At 34.1% G+C, this 22,705-nt stretch overlaps 7 protein-coding genes across 7 annotated transcripts; 4 read left to right on the forward strand and 3 right to left on the reverse strand.

Annotated features, from left to right (window-relative positions):
* Nucleotides 1-255: 255 nt before the first annotated feature.
* DFA_07148 (SMAD/FHA domain-containing protein) lies at nt 256-3,248 on the reverse strand (the record flags this gene model as incomplete). The annotated part of the gene is made up of 6 exons (XM_004366958.1): nt 256-426; nt 491-644; nt 711-1,436; nt 1,507-1,682; nt 1,761-3,033; nt 3,121-3,248. The coding sequence occupies 6 exons, from the start codon at nt 3,246-3,248 to the stop codon at nt 256-258; spliced, it is 2,628 nt and encodes an 875-aa protein (XP_004367015.1).
* Nucleotides 3,249-3,495: 247 nt separating this feature from the next.
* On the forward strand, nt 3,496-4,349 carry DFA_07149 (uncharacterized protein; the record flags this gene model as incomplete). The annotated part of the gene is made up of 3 exons (XM_004366959.1): nt 3,496-3,626; nt 3,739-3,902; nt 3,967-4,349. The coding sequence occupies 3 exons, from the start codon at nt 3,496-3,498 to the stop codon at nt 4,347-4,349; spliced, it is 678 nt and encodes a 225-aa protein (XP_004367016.1).
* A 266-nt stretch (nt 4,350-4,615) lies between these two features.
* Nucleotides 4,616-7,104, reverse strand: DFA_07150 (putative protein serine/threonine kinase; the record flags this gene model as incomplete). Its single annotated transcript, XM_004366960.1, has 6 exons — nt 4,616-4,878; nt 4,965-5,900; nt 5,999-6,236; nt 6,312-6,615; nt 6,670-7,003; nt 7,095-7,104. The coding sequence occupies 6 exons, from the start codon at nt 7,102-7,104 to the stop codon at nt 4,616-4,618; spliced, it is 2,085 nt and encodes a 694-aa protein (XP_004367017.1).
* An 845-nt stretch (nt 7,105-7,949) lies between these two features.
* DFA_07151 (uncharacterized protein) lies at nt 7,950-10,110 on the forward strand (the record flags this gene model as incomplete). Its single annotated transcript, XM_004366961.1, has 3 exons — nt 7,950-9,299; nt 9,387-9,770; nt 9,841-10,110. The coding sequence occupies 3 exons, from the start codon at nt 7,950-7,952 to the stop codon at nt 10,108-10,110; spliced, it is 2,004 nt and encodes a 667-aa protein (XP_004367018.1).
* Nucleotides 10,111-10,558: 448 nt separating this feature from the next.
* DFA_07152 (uncharacterized protein) lies at nt 10,559-11,426 on the reverse strand (the record flags this gene model as incomplete). The annotated part of the gene is made up of 3 exons (XM_004366962.1): nt 10,559-10,992; nt 11,072-11,248; nt 11,336-11,426. 3 exons carry the CDS (start codon nt 11,424-11,426, stop codon nt 10,559-10,561), a joined length of 702 nt encoding a protein of 233 aa, XP_004367019.1.
* Nucleotides 11,427-12,431: 1,005 nt separating this feature from the next.
* Nucleotides 12,432-16,950, forward strand: DFA_07153 (uncharacterized protein; the record flags this gene model as incomplete). The annotated part of the gene is made up of 4 exons (XM_004366963.1): nt 12,432-13,805; nt 13,882-14,856; nt 14,954-16,900; nt 16,945-16,950. 4 exons carry the CDS (start codon nt 12,432-12,434, stop codon nt 16,948-16,950), a joined length of 4,302 nt encoding a protein of 1,433 aa, XP_004367020.1.
* A 346-nt stretch (nt 16,951-17,296) lies between these two features.
* On the forward strand, nt 17,297-22,376 carry DFA_07154 (uncharacterized protein; the record flags this gene model as incomplete). The annotated part of the gene is made up of 6 exons (XM_004366964.1): nt 17,297-18,187; nt 18,264-18,525; nt 19,052-20,663; nt 21,083-21,184; nt 21,625-21,670; nt 22,305-22,376. The coding sequence occupies 6 exons, from the start codon at nt 17,297-17,299 to the stop codon at nt 22,374-22,376; spliced, it is 2,985 nt and encodes a 994-aa protein (XP_004367021.1).
* Between the last annotated feature and the right edge of the window lie 329 nt (nt 22,377-22,705).

Here is a 22,705-nt window from a genome sequence, read left to right on the forward strand (position 1 = left end):
ACAACATTAACAACACTGGAAATATGGAATATGTATAAATCAGTTTTAAAAAAAATAATAATAATAACCAAAATAATAATATTGTAGGCAAACACAATAATAACAAATGTAAATTTAATATACCCTCACGTTTTTTTTTTTGTAAATATCACATAATAAATAATTATATATATAGAGACAATTAATATTGTCTCATTTTCACATTCAATATATAGTTACAATACATTATTTAAAAATTAATTTAATTATCTTTTTTTAGGATGAATTTGAGTTTGAGTTGGGAGAACTCAATTTCTCTTTTTGTTCTTTTAATATAGCAATGATACGTTCAGTATCAGGTCTCTGTTGAGGATCAGAATCCCAACAAGATTTTAATAATTTAACTAATCCTTGTGGTATTTTATCATCCAATAATGGTCTTTTGTTCTATTTCATAAATAAAAAATAATTAGTAATTAATATTATTATTATTATTTTTTTAATAACGTACAAATTTACTAGTTTGATGAATAATTTGAAAATCATAATCCAATTTAATATCAGAGAATGGAGTTTGATAACTACCCTTTAAACATCTTTCAATGAGTTCCCACAATACAATTGAAAAACTATAAATATCTGATTTTATACTATATTTAACTGACCTAAAAATAAAATAAAACAAATTAATATTAAATAGATAGATGGATAGTTTTGTTTAAATAATTTACTTGAATAATTCAGGTGGAGAATAAATATAACTTCCTTTAATTTGAGCAAGTGAAAGTAGATTTTCATGAGTATTAAATCTTGAAAGACCAAAATCACCAATGGCAAGCATGTGTTGTTCTTGACTATTGGATTTGAATACAAAGCATTCGCTAGTAATGCCTCTGTGTAAAATAGCAGGTTTAAATTGATGCAGTGTGTGTAGACATTCTGCAACTTGAATGGCAAGGTCAATAGTATGTTGCCAATTGAATACAATGTCAGGGGTGGTGTCGGTCATATGTTGGAGTAGTGATTGACCATAGGTACTAGTGACAAGAGCATATTCATCTTCATTGTACACTACACCATGAAATGATAGAATCCTCGGTGATTGAAGATTGGCCAATACAGACAGTTCCTTTCTTTCAAAATCCTGTACACTCTGTTGAAATGTTTTGAGTGCTACCAATTCACCCTTGTACATACCAGAAAACAATGTATAGGTTTCTGTCTTTTTGATAAATGTTAATTGTGATATTTCACTATTATCAATCTTCCATTCATATAATTTTTGATTCTTTACTTCTTCCTTTTCCTTATTATTATTATTATTATTATTACTATTATTATTTTCATCTTGACTATTATTTGATTTGTTTTCATTTTCCTTTTTAATTACAAACATTGATTTTAATCTATTTATAATTTGTGTAAAGTTTGGTCTTTGTTCTGGTGATTTTGAACAACTAAAAATTAAATTAAATTAAATTTAGTATTGATATTATGTCTTTTCTTTATAAATATTTAAATATTTACCAATCTTTAATTAATTGAGCAAAAGGTATTGGACAATCAGGTGGAATATCAGGATGACCATTGGTAGAACCAGCAATATTACCAGATGGTGTTTGTCTTGTTAAAACTTCCCATAAAACTACACCAAAACTAAATACATCTGCTTTTGTTGAATATCCTGATCTTGTAAATACTTCCTACAAAATAAAAATTATACATTAGTACTTTATATTTTTGATTTGTAATTTTTATATCTTTCTTTCTTTCTTTCTTACAGGAGCAATCCAAGGTAACGTACCACAAAAAGTACGAGCTTCATTACCAGTTGAAAAACGGGATAAACCAAAATCACTAACTTTAACGTTATAGTTATTATCTACCAAGAGGTTGAGTGATTTGAGATCACGATGAATGATTTTTGGATTGTAAGAATGAAGATAGTTCATTCCTTGAGCAACATCCAACATCATTTTGATTTTAGTGTTCCATGACAAATGTGATTTTGAGTTTAGTACATCGCGGAGTGATCCCTTGTTTAGGTACTCTGTGATGATGGCAAGATTACCCTTGAGCAAACAAGTACCCATAAAGAGTACGACATTTGGATGTCTGAGACACTTTAATATTTGAGTCTCCTTTTCAAACTCTCCATTCTTTTCCTTGTGAATCAATGATCTGAAAATGATCTTGACAGCCACTTGTGTACCTCTCCATTCATATTGACTAACCTCTCCACATGAACCTTGTCCAAGTCTACGAATATATACCAATTCATCTTCAGATAAATTAACTCTTGTATCATCTGCAATATAAATTGGTGAACTATTTGGTTTACTTTGAGGTGCAACCATTTGTTGTTGTTTTTGTGGTGTTTGTTGTTGTTGAACAGTTGTATTAATTTGAATTGTATTATTGTTATTTGTAGTTGTAGTAGTAGTAGTTGTTGTAACTGTTGTTGCTATTTGTACATCTCCGGGATTGTTTGCATTGACAGCAGGTCGTGTTGCATATTTAATCTTTTTTAATCGGTCTTTTGTTACTCTACCTTGTTGTTCATAATCACCTCTATCTCTTTTCTTTAATAATTGATCATCTTGATCCCCTTCACCATCACCATCACCATCATCACCATCGTCTCCATCTTCACCATTATCGGCAGATGCAGCTTGAAAGTCATCATCATGGAATAAATCTAAATCATCTACTTGAGTAGCTTGATCATCTTCAATACCAGTTTCCATTGGTTGTATTTGATCGTCTTCAATGATGACGGTCAATATGATATCAGTGTGATCGCAAAGATAGATAGTATCACCATTGGCCAGTAATGTTGCAGGTTGACCCTTGACCAGTTTGATTGGTTTGTCACTACTTGTTCCATTAGAGCTACCACCACTACCAACACATCCACCACTTCCACCACCACTACCATTATTATTAGCAGCCGTAGTGCTATTACTTCTAAACAACTTTCCAATATTCTGACCCAATTGAAGGTATGTCACAGTCGATGTTTCTTGAGACACTATGATTTCTGCATGTTTTCGACTACACATAAATATATACATATTCACATGTTAGACATTCATCTCAAATAATAATATTATTTCATTTAAATTAAATTAGAATGCAAACCTTATTCTTGAATCGGCGATGATCGGAGGACATGTTCTTCCGATTGAATTGGTTGTATCTTCAAGAGGATGATAGTACTCTGATCCATCCTTTGTATTATTAACTCTTAGTCTAACATTGATTGTCATCTCTATCTCTATCTATCTATATCTATCTGTCTGTACATGTACAATGAAGGCACTACAGGTTGACAATCTATATCTTTTTAAAAATTAATTGTTTTTAAAAAATTTAGTCGAACTTCTGGTGGGGTCAAATTCGAAGTATTATCTTTTCAATATCTTTGCGCAAGGTGGCACATTAAACATGTTGAAGTATTTCTATTAGATATCTAATACAAATAATTATAACAAATATTATTCATTCATCAACACAATGCGATCATCAATCTATGGAACTGGTCGATCAAGCACACCTGAAGCAACCATGATCAAAAGAGTTGTAAAGTCGGTCGGTGGTTCAAGTGTCTCAGCTAAAGGTGTTGCTGTTCTCGTTAGTATGATTCGGTATGTAATAATAATAATAATAATACACATCTCTATCTCTCTAGACATATTACATTACATGATTCTTATTCTTCTTCTTCTTTTTATTGACCTTTTTGTTTTATTACTATAGTCATGTTTTTGTTGAGATTACATTGATGACATCAACCTTTAAGGAAAGAGCACCCAAACAAACTCTTACAGCTAGAGACATCCAATTTGCAGTTAGACTTGTACTCGGAGGTACTGAATTGGCCAAACATGCCATCGTACAAGGTATGGCTGCTGTCCAAAGGGGTATGTAGTACAAATCATATTAATATATAATATATAATTAATTAACTGTGTCTTTACTTTAAAGGATCAACCCAAGGACCAATGATTAAAGTTTCATATGTCAAGAGATGTCTAAAGAGTAGTATGCTTTATGCTAGAATGGGTAGAGGTACACCCATCTATTTGGCAGCTGTCCTTGAATACATCCTTGCAGAGGTACTTGAACTCTCTTTAAATGTTGCCAGAGAACAGAAAAAGACAATCATTGCTCCAAATCACATTAGAACCGCCATTCAAAACGACAATGAACTCTTTGGTTTGTTTGATAAGGTTATCATTGCTGGTGCTGGTGCTGTTAGTCATATGCCACTCAATGGTAGAGACCATTTTGTTTCATCCCATCCTTCTATTCCTCCACCAAATGATCCATCAGACTCTTTTAGCAAACTTTCTATTCAAAACTATTAAATCAATCACACAAAATCATCCCCAAAAAAATGATTTAAATGGAATATATCAATATATATGTAAAATATATATATGAATATATATGTATGTATACAAACATTCATGAACAATAATAATCAATACTTTTTGGAATTCACAACAATGTAAATAAACCAACTTGTCCAAATATGTTTGGTTGATCCAGTTCATCCATCAAAGATCATCATCAAAAAAAAAAAAAGTATTAAAATCAATTTAGATTGTACAAAACTGATGAGATAGAGAGTTTATATATTTTGATCACGACGACCAAATGTTCGAATTTGGTCCAATCTAAACATGACCTCTTCGGCTGATGGACGGTCTCTGTAGTTTTCATGTGTACAGTGTTGGTACAACGATGAAATCTCGTTCCATTGTGGCCATTCTCCAATATAAGGTAGCTTGGGTAACATTGGTGTTTTTAATTGCGAGCGTGGATTATAAGCACTTAAATTCTGTTCGATATTAAGTGTTAAAACATTATACATTGTTATTCCAAAATTATAAACTAAAAGGAAAATGGAAAGGGTGGATTAATATTTGATACAAATATTTGTATTTGTAATATTGTGTTTTTTTTTTGTTGGTACATACTATCTAATTTAAAATAGGGATCATAATCATTACAATTATCTATTGGATTGATTATTCCATTTTGATAAATATTATTATTATTATTACTGGAATGATTTCGATTGATTTTATCGTCAATATAAAAAGATGTAAACATTCCATTTTCAATTGTACAGTTTTCCTTATTATTATTATTATTGTTACTATTATTACCATTCGTATAATTATTATTACTATTATTACTGTTATTATTATTGCTGTTTCCGCCGCCAAGTAGTTTACTATAACTTCCACCACCACTACCATAACTATTATTTTGATAACTTCCACTACCATTACCACCACCACCTCCACTAACGCTACTGAGGAGACTGTTGGTTGGCAGTTTAGTGCTATTGTCGAAATCACCAATCTTGCACTCTGAAAGTTGCGACGACGCAGTGAGCGACACAAATATATTGCCTGGTTTGACATCACGATGAATGATATTACATTTGTGAAGATAGTTGAGTGCCATCGATATAGAGTGGAATAGTTGAATGAATTCAGTAAAGGTGAGGTAGTATGGTCTGCCAGGCGCATTGGCAGAATTACTAGCGTATCGATCAATATGTGTCAAGAATGATTCCAGACCAACCCTGTTTTCACATACCGATCTAGCAATGATATACTGTTCGAGTGTGTATGGCATGTACTCCAAATACAATACAAGTTCTTCTTGGTCTTGGTAAGAGTAGTATCTAAGGATATGTGAACAGTGCACAGTCTGATAAATAGCAATCTCATTGCGAATCTTTTGAATTTCAATTGGTTGTGAATCTCTCTTTGACATTACCTTGGCTGCCAAATTCTCTATTCTACCATCATTCAATGTTAATCTACATTGATAAACAATAGCTCCACTACCACCATTATTAATCTTTCTAATCTTTTGCATACTTTTAACTTTCCATGATTCTACACAAACAATAAATAAAAAATAAAAGAAAAAATATATAAAAGTTAGATTTCTTTCTTTTTTTAAAAATATTATCTTTTTCTTTTAATTTACATACCTTCATTATTACCAAGTGGAGTATAAGATTCATCATGATATGGTAGTAAGAATTCAATGGTTAGAATGGATAGTGATGGCATGATCTCACCGATCAAATAATAGACAAATGATAAGATTGCTTTGGTACGACTAGCATGTACCAATGTAAAAGATATATTGATACTACTTGGATTCAATAATAATAATATACTTCTTGCTGCCAATAATAAAATTAATGATATATGTAATATATTTAACTAAAATGAAAAATACAAACAATCGTTAATAATAGTCTCTCTTGCTTGTTGTTCTCTGCAAATTCTTTTACTTACTTTTAAACCAAAAATATTTTGAAATCTCCAAAATGTTTTGTAGAGTACAAGACAATGACAAAAGAGGACGATTAAAAGATTGGAAAAGAAAAAGTATTCCAACAACTCGACGACGACACCCGATGATTTAGAGGTGGCATTGTTTCGTTCGGCAATACCAAACAATAGAAACGCTGTAAAATACATGACCAAATTGAGTGTAATCAAAATGTTTGATCCCCATTTAACCCAAAACCAATTGTTTTCTCTAAATCTACCATCTGGATGTGTTAAACTAACTGTATCACTTGTTGAAAATTGAATCCTTTAAAAGTAATTAGTAAATTAATAAAATAAATAAATGATTATATATATGTACATTTGTAGTGCAATTAAACCAACATAACTAATAAAGATTAAAGCTGGAAAGTTTGTATAGAATTGTATACCACCACTATTATCCAACAATGCAGTAGATGATGATGACGCTGCTGCCGACGATGACACTGATATGGAAGAGAATTCATCCGATTCTACTTGATTCATATCCCAACCCAATACGATAGCTCTGCAAAGATTGTGTAAAAAGAAGATCGAGTAGAAAAACATTTTAAGAGAATTCCATTTGGCTCGATGATAGATTAATTCGATGCATACCGATGTCAATGCTAATAACCCCATAAATGCATATGCTATCATTAATAATAATGTTACTAATAAGTAATAATAATAAGTAAAAACAATATGATTAATAGATCTACATGTGATTAAATGTGCAAAGTATTTGATGACAACAACACATACATATATCCATTGTTGTTTTTGTTCTTCTTTTCTTTTTGTTATTTCTATCTCTATCTTCTCTCTATCTCTCTATCTCTCTATCTTTCTAAAGTAGAACTAGTAGTAGTAGTATAAGTTTAAAGTTGAAGTTGAAGCTGTTGTTGTTGTTGTTGTTGTTGTGTTCATATGTTATGTTTTTTGCAAAGAAGGGGTATGAGAGAGTGATTGAATTGAATTGAGTAGAGGGTGTGGGTGAGAGAGTAAACAATTAATATTTAAACTTAAAAGCACTATGAAGAACGTGTGCGTATAAAAGAATGAATGAATGAACAGAAAACTAATAATAAATAATTATAAATAAAGATGTGTGATTGATTGATTGGTTTGTTTATAGTTAGTTTTGTCCTTTGCGCTACTAGAAGCCAATGTTGTTGTGTTGTGATTATTGTCGTGCTAAAACGGAATTCATGATCCCACCTTTTTGAGAGAGCGCAAAGATTCGTTGCTAGTTTCATTTTTAGAGATCCAAGTGGTGAAATCGACCCTTGCACCACCTTCCATTCGTTTTAATTTGGTTGCGAGCTCATAATAATAATAATATTAATAATAACCCTTCTATCTATCCTATCTCCCCATTAACCACCATACTTATAATAATAATAATACACAAACATTACTTACTTACTTACTTATGTTGTGTTATATTTCTTAGCAAGACGAGAAAGAGAGGCAGGCAGTGTGTAACTTCACAACACGTTATAACATTACATAGAAAGAGAGAGGAAGAGAGAGAGAGAGAGAGAGAGAGAGATAGAGATACTTTAGAGTAGTTGGAGGAAGAGTAGTAGTAGTTTGGAAGGGAAGAGAGGAAGAGAGATGAACAACTTTTACCACAATACCTTTAATAATAATGGAGGAGGACATTACTTACACAACCATTCGAATAGTACAAACTCATCTCCTGTAACTAGAAAGACGAATGGAAAGACTTCTTCTTCTTCTTCTTCTTCTTCTTCTAGTACAAGTAAAGGAAAGCATAATCATAAATACTACCAACAACAGCAACAACAACATGTTGCACTTGACGACGACGATGATGACGACGATTCAGATGTAATGACAGATTCTTTAGATGAATACTATAAAAAGAATAATAATAATAATAATAATAATAATAAGAAAAGGACAATATATACTAATAATAATAATAATAATAATAACAACACCGATAAACCAACAACAACAACAACAACAACCAATGTACATTCAAAGTTAAAAAAGAACAAGAGTTTAGATTCCATCGTCAACAATATAACACTATCCATCAATACAAACCCAAACTTTTATTCAAGTGACGATGATAATATAAACTTGAATCTAAATAATAATAATACAAATAATAATACAAATACAAATAATAATAATATAATATCAACTGATAATAGTAATAATACAAATAATAATAATAGTAATAATAATAATGAAAGTAGTATAAATATTAATATTAATATTGATAATATTCAACAACAATCAATTATTGATATACCAACGACATTACCAATATCACCAAGATCACCATCAATATCTGTTAATACACCAAGAGGTGGAGTCAGCGGTGGTGAAAATACAAATGGAGGAGTAGATAATAGTATGATAGACTATGAAGCAGATGATGAATTTGAGGAGGGAGGTGAAGGAGATGGTGATGGAAACAATGAATCAGATGAAGAAGATGCCAAAGAATTTAAAAGAAAGTTATTGGCTGCTATTGCATCACCAAAGAAATTGGGAAGAGGTGGTAGTGGTGGAAATTTCAAAGGATCCTATGGATATGGATACGAAGAAGATGAAGATGGTGTTAATGTTAGAATTACCAATAGTACAAGTACCACCATGTTTAATCAACATTTTGATCATATGATGGAGGAGGGAGACCAAATGGATTGTGATGAAGTAGAGGATTTGCAACCACAAGAATCAAGACTCAAACATATCTTGACTATGGATGCACTCTACTTGATCATTTTCATTCCAGTTTGTTATTTCTCTTATTACCTACCATCCATCTATTTGGGTTCCTCTGACGCACTAGTCTATTGGGATTATAACTTTCAATGGAGTAAATATATACTTTGGATTTCATCTATTATTTTGGGTTTCTCTTATGTATCGCTGGTTACAGAAGCAAGATCTTATCCATTTCATTGTAGATATCAAAGACATAGAGTATGTAGACATAAAAACAAAACAAAAACAAACAAATAGAATAGACTAATAATACTTTTATTTTGATTTATTTTCAATTTGATTTAGGATTTCTTTCAATTATTATTTGCAGTTTCATTATTATATTTAATTGCACCAAGTCGTACTTTAATGGGACCAAGTGATGGTACAACCATACAAGAACGTAGTGGAAGTAGCAGTAGTCAAGAGACGATTACACCAGGTCAACCAGTCAACCACAACCAAAAGACCATCTATGAGGCATTTGTTTTCAACTACTTTTCATTTATCATCCCATTTGTAGTGGCGTTGCACTATACATACTTGGACCATAACCTTTTCCTTCGTAGTGTTGGTGATAAATTTGGAACACCTTCACTTTGGAAAACATATACATTCAAAGAGGTCATTGTTATAATCCCAATCGTCCTATTTATCATTTCACTTGTAGTTTGGCATGTATTTTTAATTGTATGTTTAAAAAAAAAACAAAATAGAAAAAAAAAAAGAATACTAATATTATTATCTCTGTCTTTTTTAGATTAAGGATCATTTATGGATATATTATTTAATTGCATATGGACTATTTTTTGGAATATTAATATCAGTGAGTTGCGCAATTCACAAAAACTACTATCTTCATCTTCACCATTATTTCATATTTGGATCATTGATCCCATTTGCAACATTTAATAATCCTCTAACATCTATATCTCTTGGTCTCATCTCTGGTATCACAGTTGAAGGTTGTGCACGTTGGAGTATGGGCTGGATTTGGTATCGTGCTCCTGATGGTGTACGTATTTTATAAACAATAATTAAACAAAATAAATCGAATTTACAAATTGGAAACTTGGAAATCGAATCCAAATGTTTCATATATATATATCTTATAAATATGCGTGTTTAAATTAGTTCAATTTATTATTATTATTATGTGTACAAAAAAAAGGGGTGTGGAAATCATAGATATATGTATCTCCATTTCTATTTTTACTAATATCTATTATTATTAATGGATGATGAATATTGGTTTGATTTGATTTGATTTAGGTAGGGTGTTATGTTATTAATTATTATTATTATTATTATTATTATTATTTACAAAAAAAAAAAAGGAAAAATATAGAAAGATTATCAAACAAATTGTTTAACAATCCATCCAACCATCTAATATAACTGTATATATATATGGAGGGATAACAAGTTGATATTCTTTTTTCTATGTTCTATTATTATTATTATTATTATTAGTGTTACTATAAAAATACAAAATCATCAATTTCCTTTTTCAAATGTTCTTCCATGAATATTGGTGATGGAGGTGCATATTGGTATGTTGGTGGAGGATATGGTGAAGGTGGTGAGTTTTTGTTGTTGCTGTTGTTGTTGGTTTCATTTGTAGAAGCATCAATTATTGATTGTTGATCAATCTTTGTGTATTCATCGATATCGATATTGGCAGCATACTGCTCCAACTCTTTAATTTGTTCACTCGATAGTTTGATATCGTCGTCTTTTTCTCCGTTGGCCAACCCAGGTTTCTCGATAAATACCCATTCCTCCATCTCTTCTTCTTTGTGTTCCAATGCATTTGCACCTCCTCTCATACCATTGTACGTTGCTTTACATATATATTTTATACCTTGGAATGACCGACTAGCAGCTTCTCTCACAACCATCATACAAACAGCTAAAATAAAAATAAAAAAAAAAAGTAAGTAAAATGTGTAAATATTATGCATATATATAGTTGTTGTTTTGTTACATACTCTCAGAGATTTGAATTAATATATAATAGGTTATTGAGGTTACTAGAGATGTACCTCCTGTACCCATCACCACAGCCAGTGGTGCATATGATAAAGATGTTCTCAATACTCTAACCGCTCTAACCGGTACATATCCCTTGGTTGCTACATTTACAGCTTGATCTATAATCTTTGGTCCTGTATATTTACCAAAAGGTTAGTTTCTTTCTTAATTATATATCACATACTATCATGTGTAGTGCATATGTATGCATGTATACATACCTATTGACAAAGCTACATAGTTTGCAAGTCTCTTTACACCAACAACTTTAACTATGTTGTTGGCTACAAATCTCAACAAGTAATTACTCATTTATCAAATCTCTCTTCTTTCAGCTCTACTAAGCTCTCTTCTCTCTCTTCTCTTCTTCTCTTCTCTTGTCTTTCTAGTTTAATTAATATCGATGATGGTGATGATAAATATGTATACAAATATTCTATTATTATTATTTTTTCTATCTCTTTTTCATTATATAAAACTTTTGAAACTAGGCATACCCAATTTTGTGCGAATACTGTGTTGAGTCATTTTATTATCAATAAATCATTAAAAATTAAATAATTTTCAAATTATTTAGGTTTTCGAGATTGGGAATACAATAATAATAATTTTAATAAAATAGGATCCTGAATTGATCAAATATTCCAAACACCAACAACTATCCAACTATTTTGTTTATAAATTTAAATTATATTATATTATATTATGATTGATCATTCTTAATTTCTTAACAAATTAATATGGATAATAATATATATAAAAGATTGAAAAAGTTCGATTATAATGAAATTATTAATAATCATAATAAATATAATAATCATAATATTAATAATAATTATTTATATAGTTTTGGTGGTCCACCAAACAAAATCATCTCTCTTTATTAATATGCATCCACAATCGATTTTTCCATCAAACGCAAAAAAAAAAAACAAAAAACATTTTTTTTAAACAACGAAGACCTGAACCCCGCTTTTCTCTCATACAACTGCCCACCCACATACTTGACACGTCCACCACCCACTCACTCACTCTCATTGTAGTAGTATCATCACCATCAAAAATATATCATACACATAGATATTGAACACAAACACAACAAAATAGATTTCATTCTCTCTCCTTTCTTCTCCTCCTCCTCCTTTTTCTAGAAAAAAGAAATATCAATACACACAAAGACGAACGAGTAGGAGTGAGTGTAGACAGCGTGCACCAGACAACCAACAGAGACTATAGTACAATAATATATATATATATAACGGCGGTGGTATAGATTATAATACATACCTCGCCGTAGCTGGAGAAGAGAGAGAAATAATGTCTCACGAAACTATTAGCAACAGTAGTTTGGTCACCGAGTCCTCTTCTTCTTCCTCAACTCCTCCTCCTCCTCCTCCTCCTCCTCTTGCATGTGGTGATACAACAACAACGACAAAGCAGCAGCAGCATGAACAACAACAACAACAACAAGATATAGATTCAACATCCACTACGACCAATATTGCAGAAACAGTAGTAGTATTAGTAGTAGATGAAGCGGAAAAATCAAATGGCACCAAATCAGGTCAAGAAGGTGAACAGGTAACAACCCCTTCAGCATCACCATCTACCTCTACCTCTACCACCATTGATAAACCAACCTTGACAACTTCAACGACCACCACCATGATCGTTGATGAACCAGAAACAAAAATGATTATTGAATCAACCTCGGCAACCTCGACAACTTCAACATCAACATCAACATCGACAACCTCAACAATGACTACTACCATGATTGTTGAAGAAGAGGAAGAAGAACCAACCTCTACATCAACAACTTCAACAACAACAACAACCAATGACAATAGTAATAATAACAATAATATTAGTAATAATAATAACAATAATAATATTAATAATAATAATAATAATAATAGTAATAATATTCAAACACCATTACAAGGATCTTCACACAAAAGAGATAGAGAAATTGAAAATGATAATAATGGATTTAGTTTTATATTTCATGTTGGACCAAAAGTGAAACCAGACAAGACTCAAAAGAAACAAAAGAGAGATAGTCTGTTATCATTGTCCACCACGGTTTTGGCAACTCCGACACCCGCCACCAACAAAAAGAATCCAGCTTACAATCTATTGGCATCACGACAAGCACATCAACCTCGAACTCAATCATTGTCTAGTAAAAGACAAAACCAAGTGACAGACGCAAATGTTGGTGCAATGGCAGATCAACTTGGTGAGATTGGTGGAACTGACTTTTTCATCTCTTTGTTTAGTGGATCGACAAACTGCTCAAAATTACTCAAAGATTGTTTCAGAGTATCTTCTACCAATGTACCAACAACTCCTTTTGGATCAATGGATAATATTAGTATTGGTAAATCATACGACTCTCTTCATCTTGATAATGATTATTATGATCAAGATGGATTCCATTTACAAAATGGTGGTGGTGTTGGTGGTGGTAGTGATGATGAGTTTGAAGATAAACCACTCACAACATCAACAACATCAACAACAACCAACAATCATTATGGTCTTCAAAGATTTGAATCAATTATTGCAGAAGAAGATGAATCCTCTAGTGATGAAGAAAAGAGTTATATTAAAAGTTTAAAAGAAAGAAAGAATTTAGAAGAATCTGAAAAAGGTTTTAATAGAGTAATAAGAGAGAAAATTGAACAAGTAAATATGAATGGAAAAAAAGAGAGAGACAATGATTAGAGAGAGTATTAATATCATTTAATTTAATTTATTCTAGGCACATGTAAATAGATTGTTTTTCGAACCAAATAGAAAAAGGGTACCGGTTAAAGACCAACAATTACAAGATTTTTTGGAACAAAATATTTTTACACAAACTCCCATTCCAAGGGGGTTCAACGAGGGTGATTGTACCGACGGACCATACGACACGCTCTTTTACACCATCCATCCACTGCGACTGATGGGTGAGAGTGTGGACGGCCTGATGAAAAAGAATGCAGAGGATGTGATCAAGGACGGTGTGCCAACTCCCACCTACAAAGAGGTGCAACCATACGTTCCCTACAACATTAATATTAGCAGACGATTTCAAACTGCCTATAACCAAGGTTACATTGTTTACAATGGTACCAACAATACATTGGCTTCTTCATTATCATCCATGACTCCTGCCAAACAACAATCACCACCACTACCAAATGTAAAAGGTGGCTCAGTTATCTCTTCTCCACCATCTACACCTTTGACATTATCTTCCAGCAACAACAATAATGTAAACAGTGCATTATCACTAGTACATCAATCATCGTATCCTTGGAAACGTGTATCAGAGATGTTTAATACAATTACATGGTTGCCCGAAGAAACAGCGATGCTATGTGAACTATACTTTATCTATGGTTCAGATTGGTCAGAGATTTCAAGGATATTGAGTGGTTCCAAATCACCTCTTCAAATCTATCAAGCCATCACCAAACAAAAAGATTTGATGTCGATGAAACCACATACCACCTTGGCTCAAGACCTAGAAGAAATCAAAAAGCAATGTGTCATTTGTTTCCTTTCAACCAGCGGTGGAAACAAAAAATTCTATCATCAAAAGACTAAAAAGAATCAGAATACAACTCTAGTCACTTGTTTTGCATGTGAACGTTCATTTCATCAAGATTGTATTACTGATCAACCAAATAGTAATAACAACAATTCAGAATGGTATTGTTCAATTGATTGTTCAATGACTTGTCAAGTTGTAAGTAGAATTATATATATATATATATATATATTAAATCATCAATCACAATCAATATATTAACCATTATAATTTTGATTTATTTATTTATTTGTAGAGATGTAATGTTTGTCAAAAAGGGGATCATGAAGATTCATTTGTATTATGTGACAAGTGTTCAGATGGTTATCATATTTATTGTTTATCACCACAACTTTCAGAGGTTCCTTATGATCCTTGGGAATGTTCAAATTGTTGTGAAAACAACAATACCTCTAAAAGTATAGGTAAAATTGTGGAATCACCTTCTCCTCTTACTGCTGCAGTAGAAGATACTTTGTCACCAATGAACTTGGAAGATGTACCAAAATTAGAAAGAGTTTCTAAAGATGCATCACCAAACGGTACAACAACAGAATCAGTAGCTGCAGAGGGTAACCATTCATTAATTAATTCACCTAGATCAAAAGAGGAAACTAACGGTCATAATGATAGTAGTAGTAGTACTACGACTGCTACTGTAGTTGTAGTTGTTGATACTTTGAATCAATCAAATACAACAACACCTATTATGGAACCAACAACTATGATGGTTGTTACATCAACTGCAACTACAACATCAACATGTCAAGCAATGGCACCAATTCCAACAACTCCATCATTATCAGAGGCTAGTACACCGGCAATGATTAAAACACCACTTGCTTTGGGTTTGAAAAAGTCTACTGCAAATGCACCAATGTCTCCTGCAGCACCACCAGCATTATCATTGGGTTTACAAGTATATCAACATCCAAAACTCCATTTCCAACACATCAAGGGGTGTCAGAATGCATCAGACAGCTCATCAGCAGACAACAATACTACCGCACACAAGGACAATGGTGGAGAGGAATACAGTTCATCATTTGCAAGAGTACTTGGAAAGGAAGGAACAAGATTGGCAAGCTCTGCCACGTCCAAGCCATTCCATACACTCAAAGCTATCAGTTCAGTGTGTTTGGCGTGTCTGACGTCGGTTAGTATCTTTGATGATTCAGATTATAGTCTTGGCAATACAGAGATTACCAATTACAAGGATATGATATCATCGGAAGACATTGGAGAAGATGACTATGAGCTTGAAGCAGTTATGGCTAAAAAGTTTGATTTCATTTTGGCTGCCATCCCAATTGCCGTTCAAAAAATGATCGATGAACCACTTCTTATGGGTTCTGAATTACAACAACAACAACAACATCAACAACAGGAATCAAACAACTCTTTGTTGAGTGCATTTGTAGCTGCTTCCTCATCCTCTTCACCACAGACAACAAACGAGAACGATACTATTGTATCATTGGCAGGATCAAAACGAAAGAGAAAACAAAAATTACAAGATTTACAAGACCTTCCAGATGTACAAGTTAAAATTCAATTGGATGATCAAATAACACCACCTACCATTACCAATACATCACATGATGAACAAATTGATACTACTATGGATAATAATAATAATAGCGCATTAAAAGAATCACAAGAATTTTCCACTCAATCTGCCATTGATATATTGTCAACACATATGGAAACTGAATCACCAATACAACCATTACAACCATTACAACTCAACTCTTCAGGAACTCTGGAGGGATCAAAAATACTTTTACAAATGGCCAATGGCGACCATGAACAAAATGGGTTGGAATCACCATCTACACCACCACCTATTACTACTTCTACTACTACTATGACGCATACAACACCACCACCAACTATACCAACTTCACCACTCATTCCATCATCCATTTTAAATGCAGACAATATTATTCAAAAGACGACTGGATTGGCTCAATCTACCATTGTTGCACCACCACCCAGTCTGCCATTGTCGATCACTCCGCCAATGGTACCAGCTATTCCTCAGCTAGTGACAGCGTCTGAAGTGCCTGTTGGCGTCGCACCCACGTACGATTATGGTGCTTCGGCCATCGCATTGCAACAACAGATGCTCGCCAGACAGCAGTATTCGATGATGGTCGAGGGAGGTGTTATACCGCCAACCGATCCAACCGCAACCAATCTTGTAAATTTACCAACTTATATCCAGCAACCACAACTTTTATCCAGTCTTAATAATACGCCAATAGCCAATAGTACCATTATCACTACCACCATGACTACACCCTCTAAACCAACCAAACGAAACACCCGAAAAGCCAAAATACCAGCTACTGAAAAGCCACCTCAACCCACCTCACCCGCCACCTTCACCACCTCGACTCGAACCATTGTTCAAGCCAACCCACCCTCCGAAGACACTTCGCCACCAACCTCGTCGCGCAAAAAGAAGCGGTCGACCATCAGCGAGACGATCGGTATTGCCCGAGGTCGCCGCAGCAGGCTGACCGACGGCATGGCCGGCTCGGCGCGTTGGTGGATCTTCTCTGGTAATCCCAAGAACCGTCCCGAGCTCAACGCAATGCAAGAGGGTAAGCAGCTCGAATGGGGCGTACGTCAACACGCCGACAATATCCGCAAGAACGATCTAATCTACGTGTGGTTGTGCGGAAAGTACGCGGGTATCTCTGCCACGGCCATCGCACTCGAAGACCCCGTGCGTGTCGATGCGCCGTCTGGAGACGCTGTCTTTGTCCCTTCTTCCAAACCCAACTTGATCCACAATGTTCAAATCCAGATCACCAAGATCTTACCCAACATCCTTCCCAAAAAGACAATGGCAGAGAACAAATTATTGTCACGAATGACCATTATCCGTGCACCACTTGCCACCAACTTTTGGGTGACTGATGAAGAATCTGAAATGTTGTCAACAATGGTCAGTCAATTGGAAAAGGGTGAGTTGGATACTTTAATCGTTCCCAATCCATCAGCTTCATCTTTTAACAATAATAATAATAATAATAATGGAGATGATTCAAATGATGATGATTCTATATCAACTACTAGTACTACTAGTACGACTACTACTACCACCTCTTCTTCATCTACTTCAATAGTATCATACTCTTCTACCAAAAGAGGAGGAAAGCATCAACAAAATGATCAAGATGATGCAGATGATGAAGATGATAGTGATGATGACGATGATGATATGGCTATTGTGACACCTTCCAAACCAAGATCCAAAGCATCTGCCAAATCCAAACCAAAAGCTGCTCGTGGCAAGAAAGCAGCAGCCAAACCAATGCACAAATGTACAATGTGTGATGAACAACAAACAGTCTCTAAACATTTCTTTAGTTGTGATTCATGTGGTCGTTATTACCACAATCATTGTTTGTCTGATCCAGTTGATAAATCACTTTATTCTTATTGGATTTGTTATTTATGTTGTATGACTGAACAACAAGTATGTAGAAAATCAAAATCAAAAAAGAGGAAAGGAATCAAATGAATATTAATTTATTTTTAATTTTTTTATTTAGATTATCAATTGTAAATTAGTTATTGGATGGTTAGAATTAAGAAGCAAGTGTAGAAAGATATTACATGACATGTGTGAATCATTTTACATATCACACAAGAAAAATATTTATTCTGGAAACAAGAAAAAGGCATTGAATAAGATGACCCAGGCAACATGTCAATTAAACACCATAAGAGTATTATTAAGCAAGGTTGTAAATCAAAGATTCTCTATTTGGTATCAACATTTACTGCAACAACAACAACAACAACAACAACAAGGCAATAATCAAACAAACCAATAAGTGGGGGGAAAGAATAGGAAATAGGAAAAAACAAACGTATATAATATAATAATATAATTTCCTTTTAAAACTAAATAAATACTTTTTTTTTATTTATTTTCAATCAACACCACTACTAAGTCTTCATATGATACATATCTATCATTCATTTCGATCATATTGAACATTGTGGTAAATCTACCCCCTCTCACAATGACAATCATTGTGTTAAAACCACATTACCACAATGATTTCAAATCGAATGAATATGCAGGAGGAAGTGGAAAATGATGGAATCACACCCACTGATCCTCCTCATCCCTCCTTTTTCCTAATCCTCTTTTTACAAAGAGTTGATATCAACAATCATCATAATCATATTTTTCATACATCATTTTTTTATTTTCTTTAGTCTCTATTTTTTTTGTAACTAAATAAAAAATGATAATAAGAAATTGTTATATTTTATTATTTATTCTAGTAGTAAATATCTTGAATAGAATAAATGGACAAATTCCTTTTAGTAAGTTGGCAAATTAATGTTACCCAATCCATCTTACCCTTAAAAATATTTTTCTTTTTAAAAAGCATTAAAGCAACATTTTATGATACAACTGCATCGAGAAATGTTGATTTTGGACATTTATCTACAGGATCGGGTATAATCGAAGATGTATCAACAGGTGCTACTATATTTAATGATCAACTGGGTGCTGATGGGAGACCAGATTACTGTTGTGGTGAGACACCAACTCTTGATCCCAATACTGGAGAGGTTGTGATTCAAAGTGCTCACACTTATTGGGACTGGATCAACCCATCTGGCTGTAATAGTTATATGGAGCATTTGGATATTGAGTGGACTGAAGATGGAGGTGGTGGGTTCAACATGCAAATGGATGACCCAACCCAATTCAGTGGTCATGGATTTGACAACCCTGTCTTGTTCCCTAACGAACCTACCCAAGCACTCAACGTTGACTGGTGTCTCGATATAAGATTCTCGCTGCTTGCCATTACACCCGATCCAGACTTCCATCTGTTTTCCAACCAAGACTACATCATGTACCTGAATGGTACGTTGTTGGGTTACGGTTTGTTGATGGAACGTCCAGAAAATCTCAATTCAGCCCTGTTGCTTGGAACTTTGCAAGCAGGAGATGTGGTAGATGTCAACCTGGTGCTTTGTAACAGAGTGCAGGATACGTTGGACTATTTCTACGTCATCATCTCGACGATGGGGTTCCAGCCATACTGTAGATTCACCGATGTATGTGGTGTGTGTAACGGCGATGGTTCGACCTGCGTTGCTCCAGCTGCTGTCAATTGTGACGACGATCTGTGCCATACCGCCGTTTGTACTATTGGTGCAGGATGTGTACGTACCCCAATCAACCCCGATGACGGTAACCCTTGCACCATTGACACTTGCGATATCCTCGTCGGGCCCGTCCACACTGACATCCTCAACTGCTCGGCATGTAACGACATCCCATGTATCTCGGTTGATCCATGTGCACCTGCTTCATGCTCGATGGACGGCTTGACATGCCAAGAAATCCCATTGATCTGTGACTCGGCCGACTCGTGTATCGACTCGTTTTGTCAGGATGGAGAGTGCAAGTTTACCATCATATGTGATGAGCCAGCTACCACAGGCGTCGTTTCAACCACCATTGGTGATATAACTACCACCGCTGAAATAACAACCACTGCCTCTACCACTGCCTCCACGACCGCTTCCACCATCGCGTCCACTACTGGAGCTCTAACCACGGGTACCCCCACAACTACCACCACCACTGCCGGCACAACTGCATCCTCCACCTCTACCACCGCAATCTCTACGATTGGCACGACCATTGCAACGACCACTGCAACCACTACGGCAACGACCACTGCAACCACAACAGCTGAAATCACGACCACTGGTGACACTACATGGGAAATTACAACTGGACATGTGACCAATACTCTTGGTATCATTACAGGCCATACTATTGGCGGTCATACGAATGGCCACACTATCGGCGGGCATACCATCGGTGCCATCACTGGATGCGATCCAATATGTCCACCCATTAAATGTAGTGATAAACAACCTCCTGGTTGTCCACCCATCCAATGCAGTAAACAGTAAATAGAATAGAATAGAAATATATTTATAATAATAATAATCAAATACCATTTTATATAAAATGAAGCCAAACCTATATTAAATAAATAAACCTTTTATGATGTAAATAATAATATTATTTTAACGACTTTCTTTAATACAACTTGTGGCATTGATACAACTTACCAAGCTTGGTTGGTTGAAGAGAGTTAAAGAACCAATCTCTTGTTTGTTATGTTGGAGAGAGTATGATGATAGTAGTAGCAGTAGTGAATGACTTGTACAACACCAACCAACAAACAAGAGACTGTGAACCAAACATACTCGAAAATAGAACTATTTGATGATTATCACTAGAAGACTTGCTTTGCAATGATTTGAAAAGGAGAATTTTTGTGTATCTTTGTCTCACCAAAACCAATCCATAACCTTAGCTAAGGAGTCCAGAGGAACATATTTTGATGGATCGAGACAGAGAGTCCGTTCCACTGCCAGTCCTTTGTTCTCTGACAATAGCATCATTCGTCTTAACATCAATAATGTAGGTTATCCTCCTCCTTCCATTTACTGACTCTCAGCAAATTCATACCATCAACTCCAGTTCCACTCACATGCGAATCATGCAACACTGCACCTGCGCCAAGTACTGCACCCCCTGCCCTAGCTGTGGATACGCAGGCTCTTCAGCCAATACTGGTGCCTGCGACACTTGCAGTGGTCGCTGATGCTGCTGATGCTGCTGCTCCTCCTGTGGCAAATGAAATACACAATTGAAAGAAATCCTGTGCTGAAAAGAATGAAGCTTGGAAATTTTGGTGTTGTAACTGTTACTACAAACAACAACAAATAAAATAAAATACTCGATAGCAAACAGATGCTATGATATACTTTAATTAATAACTTTTGTTTAGAAAACTTTATTTACTATTGATAAATAAATATAATTAATTGATTAGATAATTTGATTTATATTTTTATTAGTGATTTATTCACTTGTAAAACCAAACGTTTGTCATTTTTCCCAACTGTAAACAGTAAAACCTCTTCACAAAAAAAAAAAAAAAAAGTGGGTTGGGTTCTATAGAGCTGCCCTTAGCTTGATGATGTGGATTTCCTCTTTCTCATCATGTTTTTTGACAAGATATTTCCCAAACGACTGTTCTTCGGTGAATCACGAGCTCACATAGCCACCGAAAACAAACAAAGGGGTGTCCCTTGGTTTTACTCTTTCCATGGAACTATTAGACATCTATTCCTTTCTTGTTTCCATCCCCCCCATCTTGGGTCATAGGTCGAAATTTACCATTGTGTTTCGAATAATCACCTACACAGACACACACCCAGTACTTGATTTAAATCAACAAGGAGATTATAGACAGATACGAAATATAGAAAGCATACTGATAAACACCTATCAACCAAACCAACCACCCCAACGAACACCAAAATTATTACTTCAAACAAAAAAAAAAATAAAAAAAATTATAGGTCTGCGCCTATAGAATCCCCAATCGCAACAAACAAACAAAAGATTTAAATATAACCTCTTAAAATCAAAGTCGGACAATCATTCATCGCAAAGTCAATCACCGCCATCACCAGCAGGGAAGGAAAAATCTGCTGCTCCTTGTACTTGCCCACAAAATATTTTGTTTTGACAGTTGAAATTCTGCAGAAAAGAACGGGTCCTCATACCACGCATTGATTGGTCTGTTGAGGGGCATGAAAATTGAACGTTAGAGAAGAGTAATCAATCAAGGAAACCACCCTTCCCCTTCCATCCCCACATTACAAAAAAAAAACAAACCAAACCTAGTTTTAGTTTCTAAACTTTATATATTTCTTTTAAAACAACATATATATATATATATATATATATAACACGTAGCAGCATAACAATCAACAAATCAAAAGAAAAGAAGAAATAGTTTAGATATAACAATAATAACTAGTAATAATAATCATAATAATAATTGCAATAACAATAATAATATAACAGATATCATTAGAGCCCAAATCCCTCTCCTCTTGTTGTCAACAATCATAGATTATTAGAAGAATC

The sequence above is a fragment of the Cavenderia fasciculata genome (assembly GCF_000203815.1).
Source record: "Cavenderia fasciculata unplaced genomic scaffold Scf_ET2XIPL01CNAVH-3, whole genome shotgun sequence".
NCBI classification, from domain to species: Eukaryota; Evosea; class Eumycetozoa; order Acytosteliales; family Cavenderiaceae; genus Cavenderia; species Cavenderia fasciculata.